General features: G+C 40.6%; 1 protein-coding gene across 3 annotated transcripts in view; it reads left to right on the top strand.

Moving 5' to 3' along the window:
- LOC131239858 (nuclear pore complex protein GP210) overlaps positions 1 to 24035 on the top strand; it is a 157053-nt gene that overhangs the window by 109091 nt on the left and 23927 nt on the right. For all 3 annotated transcript variants that reach the window (XR_009168445.1, XM_058237748.1, XM_058237749.1), the window contains exons 22-24: positions 44 to 106; positions 230 to 366; positions 5900 to 6314. Coding sequence is in view for 2 of the 3 variants with exons in the window: in XM_058237748.1 (XP_058093731.1) it covers positions 44 to 106; positions 230 to 366; positions 5900 to 6314 (615 nt within the window). In the remaining variant the exon portion in view is untranslated. The remainder of the gene's footprint in view (positions 1 to 43; positions 107 to 229; positions 367 to 5899; positions 6315 to 24035) is intronic.

Below are 24035 nucleotides of genomic sequence, written 5' to 3'. Positions count from 1 at the left end.
GATTGGTCAGATGTTCAACTAACTTTATGGATGTATCCATCAGGGAAATCTGTTTTCCTTCTACGAGCTCTGCTATAATTACAAGTGGACTATAGAAGATGAACAGGTTGAGTAAAATGCCAGATTCCATCCTCGGATCTGGTTTGCTATTTCTTCAAGTTGTTGTGTAATTGTGGGTATCTTTGACATTCACTGTGATAGAATGATATTTTGTTCCCTCAATATTTAGGTGTTGATCTTCCGAACGGCCACATCTCAATACAGCAATGATAATCATGAAAGCGCTTTTGCTAGCACATTGGAGAAGAAATTCCCTGGTTATTCTGATTCTGAAGATCTTGGGTTTATTAATGTCTTATATGGAAGGTATCTCCTAACATTCCCGAGAAATCTCCATATTTTTCCAAGTTTGGGTGTTTGTAGTACGTTGGTTATTGATGAGGGAATTTAATCCATTTAAAAGGGATGGTTATTTAGGTGTTAAGAGTCTGCAAAAATCATTTAATAGTAAGGAGGTTTGGTTTTTATGCTAGGTTAAGAACTATTGTTCATGGAATTTTTATTTTTTTTTCAAGCAATCTCTTCTTTTATCTATACTTGACACTTTTATCCATTCCTGTGCTTTCTTGCATGCTTTCTTTGCATAGTTGCACGAACCTTCTAACTGGCTGCTCTTTTTCTTTGAATCTCAGCCTCTTATGTTTGCTACTGCTTCCTACAGTTATGCTGAAATCATGTTATCCCTGTAAATCATTGGTATCTTTTAAACATTTACATGATTTCAACTTTTTATTTTTTCCTGATCTTTATGATGTGTGCATTATTGTTTAGAAGAGCAGTGGAGCTCGCTTAAATGGAGCACATGAAAGTAGCTTGGACAAGGCTATATTGATGATGATGCTGGTGATGATGATTTGAGTTCTTTTTTGTCTGTAATGTAATATGGACACTCCATTCTCTTAAAAATTATATTGTTTGAAGCTGCTTAAGAAATCTATTAGGACAGCCTAAATTCATCTTGCACTCCAATATTTTGACAATATTCATATGCAATTGTTATAGTTCTAATGCATATGTAGGCACATAATTGGGTAGCAGATGCATTGAGTCGCAAGAGGAGCATATTGACTACATTGCAAGCCGAGGTGGTTGTCTTTGATTGCTTCGTGGATATGTATATCAACGACCTGGATTTTGGGCAGATTTTGGCTTGAATGGAGAGTAGGCAACAAGGTGGATATACTTTACATGCTCATTTTGTCTCTCTTGTCACGAGATTATCGGTCTTAGATTGTTCTCTTCAGAAGAAATTATTGGTAGGGATTCATGCATGGTCATTATTGAGGCATGAGGGCCGAGATCAGACTCTCGTGTTGATTGAGGAAAGAACTATTGGCTATGGTTGAGGAGAGATGTGGCTAGGTATGCGGAAAAAATGCCGGATATGTTAATCAACTAAGGGGCATGTACATAATGTGGGATTTTATATGCCATTACCTATTCTTCAGGCACCGTGGCTGGATGTGACCATGGATTTATATTGGGTTTGCCCCGTACACAACGGGGTAACAATTCTATTTTTTTTATTGTGGATTGATTTTCTAGAATGCTCACTTTGTTCCATGTTGGAAAACTAGCAATGCGTCCTATATTGCAAGGTTATATTTTCGGGAGGCAGTGAAAGTACATGCAGTGCGAAAGAGTATTAGTTTGGACCATGATAGCAAGTTTGTAAATCATTTTTAACGGCCATTGTGTAAACAATTAGGCACTCTTTTATGCTTTAGTAGTTCCTATCGGCCTCAAATTGATGGGAAGACTGAGGTAGTAGATGGGAATTTGGGCAACTTGTTGCACATATTGGTATGGGACAAGATGAAGTAGTGGGACCTATCCTTGCCATGTGTAGAGTTTGTACATAAGTGGGTGAAGAACATGGCTACTTAGAAGAGCCCATTTGAAGTGGTCTATGGTCCTAACTCCATGAACATGGTTAATCTGAAAGATTTATAGCTCGCAGTAGAACAAGTTGAAGCATAAAAGGATTGGTTCACGCAAGATCTTGAAGCAGATTAACGACAATGCCTTTTGCATTGAGCTACCACTGGAGTGAAGATTGTTAATGAGTTCTGTAAATATTTTGGATTGAATGTCCTCATTGTGAGGTTCCTTTGTTTATATAGAAACTTAGGCTAATTACAAGGCTAAATTGCAGCCATTAACATCAATCTAGGCTAACAAACAAGGAAACACTAACTGTACAAGATATATGCCATAAATAGATGACCTAATTATGGCTAAATATATGTTGTCCTGATTGACACAATCATGCCATAATTAGATGACCTAATTATGGCTAAATATATGTTGTCCATGCTGTCCTGATTGACATGCTGTCCATGCTGTCCTGATTGACAAGTTCAATGTTGCTGATCTCCCACTATATAGGGTAGTGGATTAAACTCAAGCTCGAGTTCTTCCCAATCCGGGGGAGGAGGATGAGGATGCGTACAACAAAATGTTGATGGATCGGGTTGATATACTTACTAAGGAGTTTTGGGATGGATTAAAGCATGGAAAGGGGCTCAAATCTCTTTTATATTGGACTAGATCTGTAGATACATCGATGGACCACAAATAATGGCACCCTTGGCACACTTTTGGGTCCATGAAAGGGTCTTAGAGCTGAGATTTTAAGATCTAGACTTGAGCTTGTGCATGATGTGCAACCTAATTAATTGTAGAGCTTCTGATGCAGGACAATTATCCACTTGCTCGAAAAGCTCAAACTGACAAAGGGTGGCAAATCAATCCCTTTATCTCATAGCCCAAGCCCCACATCCCATGGGTTGGGATGTCGGCCGACCCCTCCTCGTGGGCCCTACTTCACATGGGCCCGCTTTACATGAGCCACCCGTCTCACACGGGCCGCCCACCCCGAGTGTGTCCCTGCATCCCACAGGCTACCCCACTCGAGTCCGGTGTGAAAATGCCCTTGCATTAATCATCCCTGGTGAGGAGTCTTGAACACAAGACCTCCGCTCTGATACCACTTTGATGCAGGACAATTAGCCACTTGCTCTAAAAGCTTGAACAGATAGAGAGTGGCGAATCAATCCCTTTATCTCATAGCCCAGGCCCCACATCCCATGGGTTAGGCCGTCGGTTGAACACACCTCGTGGGCCCCACTTCACATGGGCCCGCCTCACACAAGCCACCCGCCTCACACGGGCCACCCACCCCGAGTGTGTCCCCGCATACCACAAGCTACCCCACTTGAGCCCGGTGTGAAAATGCCCCTGTGCTAGCTTCTCTTTTGTTTTCTCCACTCAATGAAGAATAATCATCCTTTGCTCTTTGGACCTTTTCTTTTTCTCTCTATAAGCCTTGGGCATCAACCCCTCTCTAGGATTTGTGCACTTGCAAGTTTTGAGAAGTGAAGCATGTGATCAAGGCCATCAAACTGGGCAAGAGCTTTGGTTATTCTCTGGTTTTTGCATTGATTTACCTTCTTTTAAGTTGAAGAATCTCTATTCTTGGATTGGGCGTGTTTTGAGGTGTGATTTAGTACTAAGGCTTGACAAGCATGCAATTGATGAATCTCATTTGTTCGTTACCTTGGTAAATTACCCTGATTTTTGGTATATGGCATGTTTATAGTATGCCCTTCATGATGAATGGCTTGGATCTTTGACACGTGTGCCATACGCAAGGTTCTTTAAGGTGTGTTTGACGCCTTCCCCACATAGAGAAAAAGCGCTGTTTTAGGTAATTCTTTCTTAATAGGTAATTAAGGTAGCTCCTAACCAAACACATTTACCACTTATTTAAGTACTTTTGGGAATTACAAATACACAAAAGGCATAATTACTTATTTAAGCAATGTGAAATGGGAAAAAGACGAAAAAATTGAAAAAAGGAAAGATGATTCTTTGACTCTTATCTTCTACAGTTTGTTAAAAGAGTTATGGTGACATCTCTATACGGACAAAAGAAATCATTTTGTTCTGTCGGCTGCCTGAGATTCTAGGGCAACAAGAAACAACCCATAGAATTGATGTTGGGAAGCTTCTACAACATTCAAAGAAGCATTTACCCTACGTGGAAGCTAGAGCCACTGTTTTTTTAACTTGACCATGGTATGCAAAAACGGTTATGTAATGGCCGTTATGTAGAGGTAATGGTGGTCACTGTTAGGCATTATGGCGCCGTGATGGCCATTTCAGAAAGAAAAAAAAAAAAACCCATAATGGCTGTTACGGCCCCCATAAAGGCCCATTTTGCCCCTGTATGGTCTGTTACGGGGCTGATACACATTTGTTCTCTCCCCCCCCCCCAAAAAAAAAAAAAAAAAAGAAGAAGTGAAAAAGTGACCATAATGGCCCTTTTCATAACAGTAGCTGTGGTGACTGTTACGGCCACCGTTATGGAATACCATGAACTTCACCACTCATCAATGACTGAAAAACCTATAGCAAAACTACAGTAAGTTGTGGTGTCAGGTTTGACCCCAGCTTACCTATGAGAGAACCACAGGAAAATTTGTGGAAAAAGATTTTTAGGGGATTTCAGTAGAAGGAAAGAGGAGTTGCAGGGTGTAGAGCTTGATCTATTTTATGACAAGTACTCCCTTAGGATATTGGTTATTGTATGTTGCACAAGATTTGTACTCTACCAGAAAATATGTGCACCTCGGTTCCAACTTGGTGTGTCTCAAGACACGTCGGACTGAATGGGACAATCCTTTAGGTTTTGGGCCACCACATCATCTCCGTCAAGGCTTAAATCGATATGACTTAGACAAACTGAGTTGTATTAGATGATATTTAACCATAGGTCATAGTCCTTAGAAGACTAATTTTGTTGATTCATTCACAAATAAAGAGCCTTTTCCATGAAATTGAATGCTGTGCCAATGGGTAAATCAAACAATGGGAGACTATAGTCCTAACAAGATGGACCTAGTTACTCATCTGGCAATGATACATGGCAATTTTCCACCATGCATCTCCCTTCATGCAACAGGTGCACTTGAGGTAAGGGACCTGCCACTAGGCCCACTGCCATCTAGTCATGCATCCTTTTTCTTTTCACCTTTTTTCCCCCATATATCTGTTACTGTAAAGGACCTGTAAATGGTCCTTGCTGGGATACTGAAATGCAATATGATAATAGATGTAGTGACATGCGTAAGTATGATTGCAATTTGCAACATGAAAATATGAGCACATTTACAGAATTTCTGCTACAATGTATTGAAAATAAGCACGCCTGTAGCATTATGCAATGAGAGGAATCACAAGACATACATTTCAAAAAAAAAAAAAAAAGAATGATAACATTGACTCAAGAAGGCCCTGAACATTTTCCCTTTTTGCGTATCTTTTTGAATGTGTACCTTTGTTGAATGGATTTAACACGTTCTCTTCCGAGTCTACAAATATTTCATTCAACATTCATGTACTGGTAAAGCTGAAATATGTTACGTTGTATCATTGAACATTTTGTTGGTAATTACTTACCCAAATTAGTTTCTGCTTGATTTCATGTTGGTTTTAGCCAATAAGATTTTGAACATCCTTATATACTCGTGAACTATTTTGCAATTAAGATTTTTTCTTATGAATAGTAGAGATGATTGAAAAGAGTCACTTTATTATGAAGTAGCTTTAGATTTTTGCTGCAAGTAGAATTTTATTCAAGAGTTATCTGTCAAAATGAGTCACTTTATTCATGTACTATGTTTTGTATTTTAGCTTTCATGTAAATTTTGTTGTGATCAATTGGTTGTACTTGTAACTACACAAATTTTGTCATGAGTACCAAATTTTCACTACTGAAAGATGCTCTCATGTTCATAATTTGTTCTCTCCTGGATTTCTTTATCATCTACACCAGATCTGCAGGCAGAACAAATGTTGCTGTTTCTTTCTCTTGTGATTTCATTTACTCTGGGGCCGTTTCACATTCAGTATTATATAATGCTTCTGCATCATTATCGGTGATAGCCTCTCCTCCCCTAGCTCTTGGAGTACCAATAACTTGGGTCCTTCCGCCATTTTATACTTCATCAAAGGTTTTGCCAGCATCATCAGAATCCTATGGTGAATGGGATTCTCATGGTCGAAAACGAAGTATCATATATTCTCTATTGCGATCTTGTGGTGGAAAGAATGAACTTCTAGAACAAGATGCCATTGCTATTGATGATGGTAGAATAAAGACAAAGGACAGCAATAATCTTGGTTGCATTCTGGCAAAAGACCGAGTAACGGGTAATACTGAAGTTGCATGTTGTGTACGGGTTGCTGAGGTATGGATACATATTCTTAACAATGATTGCCAAATGAAATGCACTTAACATTGATATGCAGAATTATGAGCAGATTTTATCTTACAGTACCGTTTAGTGATACTCACAGGTTCTGATTCTAGAAAATTACATTGTTCTTCTCATGAACCGTTATTCCTTGTTGATATTATTATATGGAATCTCATTGTACTTTTAACACTTTCAGCATGAACTTAATAGTTTCATCGAGGGCCTAAAAACTAATGCAAAAGAAAAAAAAAAAAACCTGGGAGAAGTGTACCATGAAGATGTGAGCCCCAAAATTTATTACTGCAGTGGGCCAATATCAGATTGGTGTGTGCTCAATCAGCTCAAATCAATGGTCTTGTGACTCATATCTACTGGTCAATCCAAAGATCCATGGGTAAGGGATCCACTTATGAAGGAAGAAGGGGTCAAACACCTTCCCTTAACCTGATAATTCTGTCTCCAAGACAGATCATAAGGAAATCAAGGCATTCTCATTGCATGGATATCAATATTACAACAACTAGCTAACCATACAAATGAAATAATGACAAATGAGGGAGAAATGAAAATTTGTTCAGAATCTTGATGTAGGGGGCCTTTGCTCCTTGTTTTAGGCTTCTAATCTTCTTCTTCTTTATGGGACAGTAGCTCAGTCACAGTAGAACCCTGCACTGAAATATCCAGGCCATGCTACTTTAAGCTATCTCCCTTAGTCTTCAATCTTTTGCTTCACCTCCTCTCTTTTTCTCTCTGATATGTATGATTCTCAACACTTGAGAGTGAATAGAAGGCCTGGAATATGGAAAATCCATCCTTCTTTTATAGACTTTGGCAATTGACATTCCTGTGAGATGAACCTGCACAAGCGGAGTCTCATTCTTCTGAATGTGTATGCGAAATGAGGAATCGGTGGATCACCTCTTTCTACAATGGCCTTTTGCGAAGAGATTATGGGACCAATTCTTCCTCTATTTCAGTGTTGATTGGATAGTGCCAGTGTCCGTCGACTGTTTCTTCCTTGTGAGAGTGTGCGTGTGTTGGAAAAAAAATATGGCGGTCATGCTTACTTGCGGGCATATGGCATGAAAGGAACACTCGTTATTTCAATAATAGTAGTATGCAGGTTTCTGAGGTGTTCAGCAAGGCAAAATCCCTTGTAATTGAATGGGCTTTATCCTCTAAGATGATAAGAGTCCTTTCCAGATTTTCAGGGGCCAAGGTGCAATCGCTTTCCATTTTCTGGGCTTAAGTGTGTGATTAACTTATGCAATCCTTCCCAAATCATACCTTGATGGTGCTAATTACAACACCCGTCCCAGAGAATGGACAAAAACTGGAGTTAGTTAAAGAACTTTACTGAAGTGGCAAACTATAAAAATAGGGACTGCTGCTTAAAGCAGGACCCTACATCATTGCAGACCATGGATCTCCATGTTTAGTGGGCTAAATCTTGAGATCTATCTGCCATTGAAAAGCATTCAATGGCCTACATAATGGTATTGGAATTTGGACTATTTAATGTTCAGCTTAGATGAAAATTGGGGAAGAGCTTAGATGCAAAATCAGAATTATGCAGATTGATTGATACAGGACATGAAATTAAATGTGGAATGCAAGAAATCAGGCTCATGATTATACCAATTTAAACAGTCACAAAATTCCACATCCTACATACTATCAAACATTCAAAAAGGGGAATTTATGGGGGTCCAAGCCTACACAAGTTAGGGCTGGATCAAATAAAACTATAAACCAAACAAGCCCAAAGGAGTGTAAGATTCATCTATTCTTGCAAAGGATTGTTCCCCAATTCAAGAGATTCACCATGTTTCGATTCGGGGGAAAATCTAGGGTTTGCAAATTTGGGGATAATTGGGATTTGGGATTCTTGAGGGTTAAGGATCTGGATTTAAGGCTAAAGAGATTCACCACGTGGATAACAGTTGGCCCTGGGCATACGTGCATGACCACTCGTCCGCACGTGTGGGGGGCCCACAAAGTCGGAAACTGACTATTAGGCTAGGATCGGCCAGGGTAGGACTGCCTCCATGCCAAATTTCGTGTCGATCAGATGCACGGTTTGTGCGTGATGCTCTGCCAAAGTTTCAGCCCCTCTGATGGGCCAGAATCGGAAAATTTGTTTGTGCACTGTTATAGGATAAAACTTAGATACGAAAGAGGGTGAATCTGAAGGTGGAAGGGATGTAGGGGATGATGGATGTGGAGTGTAATGAAGTGGGGGATGATTTGAGATGGTTGTGGCTTCGCACCACGGTAGTTAGCCCTTCGAGGAAGGGAGAGTTTCACACCCAATTCGATTCTTCAACCCAAAGAGATAGAGAAGAAGAAAACGTAGAATTTTTTATTCATAAACTTCATGGAGAATACTTACATGGGGTTGCTTATTTATATGAAAACCCTAAACCCCAAAAGACAATTTTACCCTTGCGCCATGTACGCACGCTAATACTTAAAGTTGAAGTAAATAAAATAATAACTAATCTAAGCAATCAAAGCCATTCATAATGTTTCTAATAATGAGAACAGTTAAAACTCAAAATCCTAAATCATCTAAGCTAGTGGGCCACGATCATGAGATCCGATGGTAGAATCTATATGATGATCGGGTCCACTCCAATGCTCCAAAGTGCAGCGCCTAACTGTAAGGCCCTCCAAAGATGTCGTCTATCTAAATCGAAATTGGGGCCTGCCTCCTTGAATACGTGCGTAGGGTGGGGGGCCTGCGCATGATGTCTCCATCAACTCTCCCCGGCTGCGAAGGTTTCGCCACTGGCGAAACAAAGCTCCTAAACCGCTCCAAGATGTCTGGATTAAGTCTATGAAGCTCCTCAGTGAGCTACGTATTGTTTGAAGTTGGGCGTGACTTCTACTTCACAAAGAACTTTTGAAAGCCGCCGTCCAATGCCGATACTATCTGTTGGTCTAGAATATCTTCTATCTCCTCTCTGGGTGTGGGAAGGGTAGGTATGGGGGGTAGAGGCTGGGAAGATGGGTCGGGAAGGGGCCATGGATCAAGGAAAAGGTCTGGGGAATCAGGATGGTTGGGTGAAAGGCTGGACAATGTATTAGTGGTCCCCTGAAATGCAACTAGATCCTGCACATTGAATGTGAAACTAATTCCCATGGAAGGTGGAAGATCTATCATATACGCATTGGGACGTTTTGTTTTATAATTTTGAATGGTCCAACTCTACGCGCGTGTAATTTACGATCGACTCCCTGAGGGTACCGCTCTGGCTTGATGCGGACCATCATAGAGTCCCCTACATTGAATTCCTTGAATCGTTTTTGTTGGTCTACAGAAATTTTGTAATGTTCATTACTAGTATTGATCTTTCGCCCGATTTCTTGATGCAATAAATGAATATGATGTGCAAAGGACTCTGAGACTCTAATGGCCTATGGGATAGACATAGGGACAAGATCAATAGGCTTTCTAGGTTTATAACCAGTAACGACTTCAAAAGGACTTAAAACCTGTGGATTTATTGACAAAACTATTGTATGCATACTCAGCGATAGGTAGTGTAGTGTCCCATGTCCTGGTATGCTTCCCCACTAAACACCTGAGCAAACTCGGCGATAGGTAGTGCAGGCTCCTATTGACCACCTCAGTCTGACCATCGGTTTGAGGGTAGTAAGTAGAAGAAAATTGGAGCCTAGTACTCATCATATGCCATAGTGTTTTCCAAAAATAACTCATGAATCGTACGTCACGGTCAGACACTATGGTTTTGGGTAACCCATAAAGCTTGACAACCTTACTAAAGAACAACTTGGCAACATGAGATGCGTCAGAGGTCTTCGAACAAGGGATGAAGTGGGCCATTTTAGAAAAACGGTCCACGACAACAAATATGGAATCATGTTTCCAAATAGTCTTGGGGAGCCCAAGCACGAAGTCCATATTGATGTCTTGCCAAGGGGCGAATGAAACTGGTAAAGGTGTGTATAGCCCCGTATTCTGCTTTTTCTGCTTTGCCAGTTGATAAGTATAACACTGCCCAATAATTTTGGTTACGTCTTGCTTGAGGCATGGCCAATGGAATCTATCCTCCACTAGGGCAATGGTCTTGTCTTGACCAAAATGACCTACGACCCCTCCTGAATGTAACTCTCAGACAAGAAAATCGTGGAGGGAGGTGCGAGGTATGCACAAATGGTCACTCCTAAACAAATATCCGTCCAATATCAAATACTTACTGGTAGCTCCTGACAAACTCTCTAACAACGATGCGTATACAACTCCAAAATCTGGGCACTCAAAATAATCCTCTTTGACACGCTCGAGCCCTGTGACTTCGACACTTATGGAATTGAGTAACACGACTCGACGACTCAACGCGTCAACAGGCTTATTCTCTACACCGGCCTTGTGCTTAAGCACAAATGTATACTCTTGAAGGAATTGGACTCACTTGGCGTGCCTAGAGCTTAATTTTTTCTGAGAGTTCAGATATCTCAAGGCCTCGTGATTTGAGAACAAGACGAATTCTTGCGACAATAGATAATGGCGCCAATGTATTGATATTGCCAATGTTAGAGTGTTAAGGTCCCTTGATATACATTGATATGCTATCCTTTGACGACTCGAGCTTTTAGAGAAAGTGGTTGTTTGACATGGTACCAAAGTGGAAGGTCAAGTGTTCGAATCCTGGTAGTAGCAAATATGCCACCACAATATATTCTCCTGTAGGGGGCCGTTTATGGTGCGAGTTGAGTGTCCCTTCACCATGGTGTGAGTTAAGTGTTCCTCCACCCTTGCCCAGTATGTTCCCATGTGGAGTTTCACCCCGCATGTGCGAGGGAGTGTTAGTGTTAAGGTCCTTTGATATGCATTGATACACCATCCTCTGATGGCTTGAGCTTTTAGAGTAAGTGGTTGTTTGACAGCCAATATTTTTTACTATGTAAATTCCAAGTGTTGCTTGTATCACCAATGTTTTAGGGATGTTTCGATGATATCGCCAATGTATCGATATCACCAAAAATGCGTTTATTAAAGAAATTTCCATTGTAAATTTTTTTATGGGTGTATGGTTGTATTCAATGTTCATATTGTCGATGATAATATCGATCACAACATGATGTTATCGTTATCACAACGTGGGCGATATTGAGACCACAATCTTTCGTTTCCTTTCCAATTGTCGACGATTTCTCAGTGAAATATCATGTATTGTCGATATTTTGAAATATCAACGGATGTTTGGATTGGATGGTTGGATGGATAGATGGGGTGGTTAGACTAATTTATTATGACATCACAGGCTTTTAGGCCCCCATTAAATGGAAAATTATCATATATGCGTTCTTTTTGTAATTTTTTTAGTCCTAAATATGCAAATGCGTATTTTAGTATTTCCTAAAGTTTCATTGATAATTCCATCATTTTTTTCCATATTTCCTTGCATTTCCGGTTATTGGCAATATCGATATTGTTCTGTATCCCCGACCAACGGAACTTGTAGTGATACCGATACTTTGAATACTAGGTACTACACAATAGGGTGCAAGATCGTCTAAATTTGACATGAAATGTGGGAGAAATTCCTTCCCAAAAGTGTACCTAATGTACTGTCATACACTGTCTCAGTTATCACAGCAGGTGGAAGAAAAAAGATTTCATCCACCTAGGCATTGGTCTTTTGAAGCTCAAGGTGTGACCCACTTTTTGTGGACAGTGGTGTCCATTGGTCTCAATGATGGAAGGACTTCCTTGCCCTCATTGATCCTTCATCTCAGGCTTTATTTTGATGATTTATTCGACTGATTCGGAGGGTTCCGATCAGAGGGTGTTTAAAAATCCTAATTTGTAGGTCTTGTGACTCGTCAGGTGAGCCTCACACAAGGAGGGATTAGAGATTTTTAAGGAGATAGTGGATCCCATTTGTGGTTGTAGTGTGGGTCTTTGGAGTGTTTATTTACAAAGATTTTAGGGATTTTGTTTGTAGTCCAAAATTAGTTCTCTTTTGTTATTTATAGTAATTGTTTTTAAGTATAAGGAGTTTTACGTGCCTTCAAGTAATGGATCCTATTTTTGCTTATGCTATTGGTCTTTGGAGTGTTTATTTATGAAGATTTGGAGGGATTTTGTTTGGAGTCCAAAATTAACTCTTTTCTTCTCTATAGTAATAGTTTTTAAGGATAAGGAGTTCTATATGCCTTTAAGTCGTTAATAGTTTCCCATTATAGGAATTTTTTTTCTTCTTAACTTTGAATATAGAGTTTATATATGCGCATGCATGTGTGCATGCCCACACACGTGCACGCCACCTGCACATTCACAACCATGCACACACCCACACCCACATGCACAAGTGCGCAAGCACATGCACCAACAAGCAGGCACACCAACATATGGACACCTGTGTGCAAGCACACGAACAACCACACACCCATGCACACACACAAAAGCACACTTGTGTGAACCCATGCATGCGTGCACACCACTTCATGCACACACACACATGCAAACGCGCGCGCACACATAAAAGGAGATTTTAGGTCCACTGGAGGGTACTTGGGAGTAGGAACAAAAGGTTATAAGATTTTAGGTGGAAACGCAAAGATATATATGTGTGTTTATGTGTGCGTGGCTCATCATCAACATCATCATCTAAGCCTTAATCCAATTAATTGGGGTTGGCTATAGGAATCCTGTTTAGCCATTCCACTCTCTCAAGGGCCATACCTTCAACTACACCATGGATCATAAAGTCGTTTGTTACTACCTCCATCCAAGTCCTTTCGGGCCTTCCCCTTTCCTTTTTAGAGCCTCAACTTGTACCAGCTCACTCCTTGTGACCTGTGCGGATCTTGGTCTTCATTTCACATGACCAAGCCATCTAAGTCTACTTTCCCACATCTTATTAGATATTGGTGCTACTTTTTAAGTTACCTTGAATGAAATCATTTCTATCCTTGTCTTGCCACTCATCCAGCTCAATATCCACATTTTTACTACACATTCTATCAGCATATTGTTCCTTAACTGCCCAACATTCTATCCCACAAAGCATGGTTGGTCTTGTAGCGATTCAATAAATCTCCCTTTCAGTTTTAGTTGTACACAACAATCAGTTTTAGTTGTACACGACAATCACATAAAACACAGGCAAATCTCCATTTCTTACACCTAGCTTGAATTCTATGGGCAATATCCTTCTCAATCCCTCCACTATCATGAATTATCAACTCAAGATATCAAAAGTGGTCATTTTGGGAAACATCTTGGTCAATAGTCTTAATGAATAACTCGTTTTCACTCCTATTTACTAAAGATTTCATATACTTTGTTTTAGTTTGATTAAGTTTAAATCTAAAGCACCTTTCCATAAATATAGCTTTGTGTTTACACACCCCCCCTCATCTTATCAATAAAAACCATGTTATCTGCAAACAACATACACCATGGGATCTCTTCCTGCAAATGCCTCATCAACATATCGATAACCAATGCTAAAAGCTATTGTTTCAATGCTGACCCCAAGTGCAAGCCTATAGTAATCGGGAACTCATTTATCTCTCCACTAGTGGTCCTTAGATTTATTACTACTCCTTTGTACATATACTTAATGATGTCAATATATCCTCTTCAAACTCCTTTGTTTCCCAACACTCGCCGGATTAACTCTCTAGGGGCCTTATCATGTGCTTTCTTTAAGTCAATAAAGACCATGTGTAGATCCTTCCTTATCTTCTTATATTTTTCCATTAGTTGTTTCAGTTGGAAAATAACTTCAATGGTAGGCCACCCTGGCATAAAACCAAATTGATTTTCTAATATATTCGTCTCATGCCTCAAGTCTTTGCTCAATCACTCTCCCAAAGTTTCTTATGTCTCTTTTATTCTTATAAATGGGTACCCCAATACTTTTCCTCCATCTGTCTGGCATTTTCTGGGATCTTGCAATCTTATTGAACAACTTTGTCAACTAATGTAACCCAATACCTCTCATATGCTTCCAAACCTCCATCGGTAGACCATCCGGTTCCAGGGCCTTCCTATGTTATTTTCGATCGAATCAAAAAAGCGGTATGAGGGTTCCACACACTCCTTATTTCTAATCGAATTGGAAATAGTTTCCTTTATTTATTTATTTATTTTTTGGCAGCCCATAGAAACATTTCCTACACGATGGAAGCGCTGACACACTGAAACCCTCGAGATAAACAATGAAAGCTCGAACGAAAATCCCTCTCTCTGGGTTTAGAACCCCATGTCAAAACGAAAAGCGGTAGAGAAAGTGCCCTCTTTTGTTTTTAGTTTCCTTTATATATATATATATATAAATTAAGTGTTGAGGCGTACGCTTTAGAATAGTCCTAAAGACCAAAAAAAAAAAAAAAAGAAAGAAACTTAAAATGAGGAGGGCTCTTTCTTTACCCCTTTTTGTTTTGAGATAGGGTTTTATCCCTTCAAATTTGAAGATCATCACGCCCGATGATGGTGTGCAATAAACACCATTGATGCATGAGTTGATTTGAGAGGATTTAGGAGGAGAAATGAAGAAGAAAAGGAGGAGCAAGAGAGAAAGGTGTGAGAGAAGATAAGAGTTTTGAGAGTGAAGCTTTTTGTGTGTTAGGGCAACAATCACCCCACACCTTTTATTATAAGGCTAGAAATACATAAACATACTCCGTAGGAGCGCACAACATTGTACATAACACACACCCACACACCCCTTAAAAGGTATAAATAAACACAACTATAATATACCACTTGCATTCTCTATACTCCCCCTCAAGTTGGGGCATAGCTATTGATCATGCCGAATTTGCTAGTGATACGAAGAAGAGCATCCAGACTAACTAAGAGACTTGGTAACATTGGCCAACTATTCCCTAGAGCGAACAAAAGGAGTTGCAAATTCCTGTTAGCAACTTTTTCTCGAATGAAATGATAATCAATTTCAATGTGATTTGTGCACTCATGGAACACTAGATTGCTGGCAATATGAATGGTAGTTTGATTATCGCAATGCAAAGGAATGGGACTTGAAGGATAATAACTAAGTTATTGAAAGAGGGTTCGAAGCCAAATAAGTTCACTTCGTGTGAGCCATCGCCTAATACTCAGCCATAGCAAAAATTGTGCCAAGAATAACTGTTTTTTACTCTTCCAGGTGATAGAGTTGTCACCTACAAATGTATAGTACTCAGATGTAAACCGTTGATCATGTAAACTTCCAGTACAATCAGCATCAGAGTAACTAGATGGATGAAGGTGGCCATGTTGTCGAAAGAGTAAACATTTGCCTAGGGAAGATTTGAGATGCCAAAGAATATGATATACGGTTGTCATATGTGCAGTACAAGGGGCATGGATGAATTGACTTACAACACATATAACACACGAAAGATCCGGTTGTGTAATAGTTAAATAAATAAGTCGGCCAACTAATTGCCAATACATCTAGAATCAAAGAGGAGATCACCATCATCAACACCAATTTTGTGAGTAGTATCCATAGGCGTGGTAGTAGGCTTATGTCCTAGCATCTTGGTCTCTGAGAAGATCAAGGGCATATTTCCTTCGAGTAAGGACAACTTTGGACTTAGATCGAGCAACTTCAAAGCCCAAAAAATAGTGAAAGGCCCCAAGATCTTTGATCTCAAATCGAGTCTTGAGAAATATTTAATGGTCATAATTCTCTCAGTATCATCGCCCGACAACACAATGTCACGATGAATAAGGAATGATCAGCTTGGCTACGAACAAATCCAAAATTCAGAAGAGCTTGACTGAATTTATCAAACTAGGCACGCGGGGATTGTTTAAGACTGTAAATAGATTTCTTTAGGCGACACACAAGAGGAGAGTCAGAAGGCATAGAAAAACCTGGGGGCTAATCCATATAAACCTCCTTGGCAAGATCACCATGTAAAAAGGCATTCTTCATATCTAGTTGAAACAGGGGCTTTGACATGTTTACTGCCAAAGAGATGACCAAATGTACAGAGTTAAGCTTCTTAAAGGAGAGAATGTCTCAAAGTAATGCACGCCATATGTTTGAGTATAACCCTTTGCAATTGACTGTGCCTTGTAGCAATCAATAGAACTATTTGGAAGATAATTGGTATAAACCCATTGACATCCAACTGTCTATTTGCCTTCAGGTAAGGGAACTAACGCGCAATTATTGTTCTTCTTCAACGCTTACATCTCTTCCATCATAACTTTAGTCCAGTTAGGACTACCCATAGCATCCTTCAAATTACGAGAGGTAATCGAGGATAAAGAAGCTGCAGAAGACTGGAAGGAGGGTCAAAGATGGTGATATGAACAAAATCTCTAATGGGATGTTTTGTGCATGAGCGGGGAGGCTTGCGCAAGGAAATGGAAAGATCATCATGAGAGTTTATACTTGAACCACTAGCAGAAGCGGATGAAATGATGGATTGTTGATCAGCGGAGGATTTAGTCCATCGATGATACACATGGATAGGCTTTAAGACAGATGGAGTGGGAGCATCATGAAAACGAGATTGGAAGGGGTATAGGGTTAGACTGCACGGGCTCTCCTAGATTAGTAAGAGGATTATGTAGAGATTTTCCTTCATCAGAAAAATATGAAATGTCTTTCAAGGTCACGTCGGTGGATACATCTCTTACTGGTTAAATGGTCATAGCATTTATACCCCTTTTGCGATCGAGAGTAGCCTAAGAAGACACACTTCATGGCTCGAGAACTCAACTTCTAATTATCACCATCAGGAATCTGAACAAAACATGTACATCCAAAATCACACGGGATAAAGGAGAAGGTTTATCTTGCGGATGTAAAATTTCAAATGAAGACTTGTGTGAAAATATTCAAGAGGGAATGCAATTAATTAGAAACACAACAGTAAGCAAGGCATCATCCCAAAATCGTTTTGAAAGATTCATATGCGTGGGTGACTTTAAGAAGGTGACGGTTCTTTTGCTCAGCCATGCCATTTTGTTGAGGCGTTCATGGACATGAAGTACGAGATAAAATCCCGTGGTCTTGCAAAAAAGGATAGAAAGGCATGCAACATACTCTCCCCCATTGTCAGAATGTAATATTTTAAGAGGACATTAAAACTGTGTAACCACCTCATTATAAAATATTGTGAACATATCAAACACTTACATGCTTAGATTCTAGAAGATGAATACATGTCACTCAAGTGCGATCATCAATAAAGGTAATAAAATATTTGTATAATAAAAGAGACATGAGGAGCAAGGCCCCAAACATCAGAATGGGCTAGTTTGAATGGTCTGGGTCTCCTCTTAGATGAATGAGGAGGGAAGACATATTGGTGATGTTTGGAGAACTCACAAGTGTTACAACATAGAGGTTGAGATAAAGAAATTAAAGGAAATAGAAGTTTTAATTTAGACAAGGATGGGTGCCCTAAGAAGCAATGCCATCGAGACACTGACTCCCTATCTAAGGACAAGGCACTATAATCTATCATAGGTGCATCATCTAAGAAGTAAATGCCTTAACGTTCATGGCCACCACCAATCATTTGCTTCATCTAGAGGTCTTGAAACACATAGTGAGAAGTAAAGAAGGTTATTGATCAATTCAAGATTTTCATAAGAGAATTGACAAATAATAGATTAGGGGGGAAGCGAGGAACATGCAAAACGGCTAACAAATGCATGAAGGTAGAAAGTTCGATGAAACCAGTTCCAAATATAGGAGTTTGGTGTCCATCATCAGTAGTGATAAAATGTGGTTGCCTAGAGGGAAGATAAGAGCTAAACAGATGAGACTTACCAATCACATAAAAAGAGGCTCCAGAGTCAATGACCCAGGTGGAGAAAGAAGATGACACATGAAGAGCAGTACCTGACTGGGCTACAATAACTCTGGAAGTGTCAGGAACCTCTTGGACATGAAATTGCACCAATGCATCCTAGGCCTTACAGGACAAAAGAACAGATTCACCCATGGATGACTTCTCTACTGCAGTCGGTTGTGAAGTCTTCTCAGAACTGGTGGAAGTATTGCTAGCCACAAACACATTGGCCCAAGATGGATGACCAACAAGATCCCAACATTTCTCAATTTTGGAGGCTTGGAGCATAAAAATAATGTAAAAAGATTGAAGATCAAGAGATATATGAAGAATGACTGGAGATCAGAAACCAAACATGGAGTGAAGAAATGAGAAAGAACTCAGTGCTTTGGTTGGCAGTTGGGCGGGTCGCGCAACCAGTAGTGGTTGCGCGGACCGCACAACTAATTGAAATAGTTGCGCAGATGGTGCAAATAGGCTAAAGAGTTAGTGACAAATGTCATCTTTGCGCGGATCGCGCAACTGATTGCGCGTTGCGCGGATCGCACAACCGGCTTTTCTATTGCGCGGGTAGCGCAATCAAGAACAGAGGGCGATCAGGATGAACGGTCAAATCTGATGTAAAGTGAGCCCCATGGCACGGAGATCGAGGGTTGGCACGTATGGAGGCCTCTAAATACCCCTCTCCCCCTCTCATTGAGAGAAGATTTCTGGAAGAGGAGCAGAGCCTTGAAAGAAGATTGAAGGTGAGGAGCAAAGGAGAGGATGAGTTGCGCGAGCCACACAACTCGTTAACGCGCAACAGGTAAACCGGTTGTGTAGGTTGCGCAACCAGGTCACTACGTGACCAGTTCTAAAAAGGGTCCGGGATGCTGCCGAAATCTTCCAGTTCGTCCAGTTCGACTTTTATTGCTCCAAGGACAAACTCAAAAAGGGAAGGAGTTAATCAACATGACATTCCTCCTATGGAGACTTCTGAAACAGAGTCGAAGTGCTACCGAATTTGACATCCGGCTTGGACATTGGAACTTTGTCAATTTTTGTATTCTAAATAATCTATCTTAGAATCAAGGGATATCCGAGGATGTAAATGAACTCAATATTAATAATATGATGATTGTTCTTAATAAACTCTGTCTCTGTTATATTTGAATAAGATAATATCCCAAAATCGAATGCATTTGTTTCTTGTTCGAAACAAAGTGGTGACTCCGCTGGGGAGTTTTATCGTATTTAACATTAACATTGTGATAGTTTAAGAACTTTCATCATAGGTTGGCGTCTTTCCGACGCCAAAATGGCGACTCTCAGTGGGAACATCCCCCCCTTCATCTCTAAGATGGATTATTCGATTCTTCAAATACTAACTATAGTTATATTTTATAATTGAAGGTTTCTGAATCCAACTACAAATTACAACCAATGGCAACTTCCGCAAGAAAAGTAAGCTTCAGTTTCACTCCGACCAGATTCGTGATAGAATACGCACCGAACCAAACCCCGGAGTACATGCCTCGACTTCCTGCAAGCAAAAACAACCTAACTCAAGCAACAGCTGGGGTCGTATCTGCTTCGCCTTAACCGCCGGAAGGAGATAAGGGCTGGACTGTCGTAATGTCTCGCAGGACGAGAACACGAACTGCAAGAAGCCCCAGGATGGATCTGCCTCCGCCAAGAGTTAGAGGGCCAATAGCGCGCAATACAGCTAGAAGGAATCCTAAACTCGCTCCTCCTGCGATATATCCTGAGCGAGTAGTTCCGCAGTTAACATCACGCGACTTCCCAGCTTTAGTCGCCCCAAGGGTCAGATGGACGACAAAGCAGAAAGGTAAGGCGTTAATGGCAAGTTCACCAGTGTCTGTATCGCCCCAATCGATCAATGGCACCGGAAGCATAGAGAAGTCGAATGAAACTCCTCCCTCTCCTCTCTTCATAAGTCCCATCACGTCGACATATTCCCGCCCCACTCCAACTACAGCTTCGTCAAAGAGTGGAGAAGCTGCAGTACATATGGCCGGGACAAACCAGGATAACATGCCGACTACGGAGGATCGCAAGAATGAGATGGCTTCGCATGAATGAGATGGCAGAAGCACAAAGAGCATTAATGGAGGAATGCAGGAACCTCAAAGAGGCCTTAGCGATCGCACATAATGTAGCCCAGATAACGGCTCCTCCGATGATGGGCACAATGAATGGATAAGAGAACCAACCTGAAAGCTTTCAACTGCAGGGGGCAGGATCACTAGGATCTGTCTCGGCAACAAGAACCATGACACAAGACGAAGTAAGACAAGTCGTCGAAGAAGCTGTTAGAATGGAGAGAGAACGTGAAAATACCGGCCGTTTCAGATACCGAACGCCATATCCAAGGGAGGTAGAAGATATCCCGTTTCCAGCCAACTTCAAACATCCAGATTTTCAAAAGTTTAACGGGGAAGGATCACTAGAGGAATACTTAATGCACTTCATCACTAGCATGGGGAATTTTTCTACAATACCGCAATATTGCTTGCGATTGTTCGGGTCATCCCTAACAAACAAAGCATTTCGATGGTATTCCAGCTTGGCCCCGGGGTCAATACGTACTTGGGAACAAATGTAGGACGCCTTCATGTCAAACTTCTTCTCTTCAGAGCGTATGTTAGTATTATGGAATTGGCTTCTGTGCGGTAGAGAGGAGAACCGGTAGAAAAGTTTATAGACAGATGGAAGACATTGGGAGCTTCATGTAGGCAGCTGCCAGAAGAAAAGGAACAGGTCAAAATGTGTCTGAACTCCATGGAAACGGGAATCGCATTTGGACTCACCAGCGCTGATATCAGAACTTTCCGTGACCTGACCACTAAGGCTCATGCTCTAGAGCTGATGACCCGGAAAATGTCAGCGTTTCACAATGAGGCAGCTAGGAGGGCACCTAACAGGATGGTTGTAAATATCGTCGATCGTGACAAGAGAAGCCAAGATACAAGGGACTCAAGGGGAAAGAGGCCGGAACAGAAAGAAGAATCGAATCAGCCGAGAAGCAGATACAGTGGAAAAAGGCCCAGGATGCTCAATTCTCACGAGGGGTTCGCTTTCAATAGAGAAGATGTTGTTCCTATGATGAACCAACTGCTAAAAGCTGACACAATAGAATTACCAGAACCTAAGCGCCCTAAAGATATGACAAGAACAAGAGAGAAAATTTTGCTACTATCATCGCCTGGTAGGGCATCCAACGGAGAATTGTTATACATTGAAATGTATAATACAACGAATGATAGATAGGGGCGAAATAGTAATTGGTAAAGAAAAAGAAAGGGGTACGATGGCGACGGTGAATATGCTTACAATCCGGGAAAAGGCTCAGGAAGTGAAAGAGAAAGAGGACCGTAAGGCAACAAAGAAGGTAGCAGTGGTTACATTGCGATCGAGGAAGAAGATAACAAGCCCTGTGAAGTAGAAAGAAGGGATTACAAGAAGAGAGGTCGTTGAATGGTAGAACGATGATGATGAGAAAGAAAAGAAGAATGAGACGGTGAAGGTGACCTATGATGTAGTAAGCCATTTGAAGGGCATACCGGCTCGGCTAAGCGTATATGATGCACTCAAGTTGTCAGAGGAATTTCGACAGAGCTTGGTCCAAGCATTGTCCAATCACGATGTCAGAGAAACTTTATTAGCATAACTAGAATGTGAAGAGCACGATGAGCAAGAAAACTGCTTACCAGTCGTTTCCTTCTCTGATGATGATTTGATTTGCGAGGCAAAGCGATAACAACAAATTCAAAGAAATCTAAGATCCAAATAATGGCCAAAGGTCTAAAAGCAGTTGAAGAGGGAAAAACCAACAACAAGGACCAAGGGATGGTTGAAACAAGCATTACCAACACTTCACAGGTTAAGGTCAAGCACTAGACCATACATCATGAACTCTAATGTATATTTAGACTCACCAGGACGCAAAACCGACACTATTGGTCCACGTTTTGGCGTCACAACACCACTAAATCCACTAACTTAGAAATAACACCGTGAGCAGTTAGATACAGTGGATTTGACTCACCATGTGAAGAAAAACACAAAAAACAACAACTGGTTTGAGTAAATTCAATGAAAATCAGAAATTTGGGGTTTCTCCGCCTGATGTGAAAAATGGCTCAAACATGCCTTAGATATCCAAAAATGTTATAAAAATCATCATAAATCTTCTAAAATTGAGATGTATTAGACCATGTTCTTCCCAATAAAAAATAGGCCATATGGATCGTACAGATGTTGATGTCTGCCATATGGTCGTTGACGTCAATAGATTCCTGTGGAACCAATCAACGCTCTGATGGCAAGTTGATTTGAGAGGATTTAGGAAGGAGAAATGAAGAAGAAAAGGAGAAGAACAAGAAAGAAAGGTTTGAGAGAAGATGGAGTCTTGAGAGAAAAGCTTTTGGTGTGTTACGGTAACAATCATCCTGCACCTTTTATTATAAGGCTAGAAATACAAAAAAAAAAATACTCCACAAGAGAGCACAACACTGTGTACATACACACCTAAAAAGATACAAATAAACACACAACTATAAATACACCACTTGCACTATCTGTAGCATGGGTGCAGTGTACGTGCTTGACGGATTACGATGGAGATGAGGGAGGGTGACATTGTTAGGGTATGGATCATTGACCATGGGATCTCTAAACCAACGTATGGATATATTTTGTTATCCTATATTTGGTTATCTCATCAACATGATTTTATCCATTTCATTGGTTGAAGAAACCACCCTCATATGCCCCAAATTCGGTTGCACTATGCTGGCTTCATGCTTATCTAGTGTGATGGACTTGGAGTGGGAAGTTACAACCAGAAGACTTCTGAGGCCATATTGGCCACACGTGTGCAAGTACACGTATCAACAATATCGGTTGATACGAGGTGCATCAGCGCTGATATGGGTCCAATACAGACCGATATGAGTAATGATACACCCATAAAGGCCTAAAATTTGAATCTCTTTTCAAAATTTCAATAAAATTTCCTCTTCTTTTGTCATTTAAACCATGGAGGAAGCTTAGAAAGCCATTTTAGGCTAGATCTAGACCTATTTTGTTGCATTTCAATTTGATGAGCGTTAATTCACTAAATTATGCTTGATTTGTGTTCAACTAGGGCCCATTTGGTTGACTCTCAATAGGTCAAACCTACAGACAACATTCTTAACAAAGAATGATCTTATACGCCATTATATGCATGCCCAACATAATTTTTTATTTTTATTTTTTATTTTAAAGGATAGATTCTTGAAGATCTCATTTCTGCCTTCTTTCCTTGATATTTTTCCTTAATTCTTTAGCTTGTAAAGAAATTTGACTGATATGGTCTTTTTTTCTTTTTTTTTTTACAAAATGTGCCTCAAAATCTTTTTATTATTATTATTATTTTTTTTTTTTTTATAAAGGCGGAATATATTCAACTCGGGAATGATCTTTACAACGTACCCACCCTTCAGGCCTGGACGGGAAAAAAGGACCCGAACAGCAAGCCTATCATATAGCTGACAAAAAGAGGACCCCTTATATACCTTGACCACGGGAACTAGCCTCCCGAACATTACCCAACCCAGCTCCATCTAGGAATAAAAGACCCCTAATGTCACAGGGGAGGGCGCTTGTCAAGGAAGAGAAGAAATATCCTTGGGCTTCCGATCCTCTGCGAGCCATCCTGTCCGCTAGCTTGTTTCCTTCCCTGAAAATATGGGAAATGGACGTGTCAACCCTCAAGCAAAGCTTCTGGATCCTTAGCAACCAGTATTTCCATTGCCAGCTCGGCTGGGAAGACCCGTCCACCACCGATACCACCAACTTGGAGTTGGACTCAATCTCAATATGGTTGAATCCCGGGTCAATGCAGAGGCCAAGACCATGAGCGAT

Source organism: Magnolia sinica, chromosome 3, assembly GCF_029962835.1.
Source record: "Magnolia sinica isolate HGM2019 chromosome 3, MsV1, whole genome shotgun sequence".
In the NCBI taxonomy this organism is placed as follows: Eukaryota; Viridiplantae; Streptophyta; class Magnoliopsida; order Magnoliales; family Magnoliaceae; genus Magnolia; species Magnolia sinica.
This window is presented reverse-complemented; position numbering and strand designations above follow the sequence as displayed.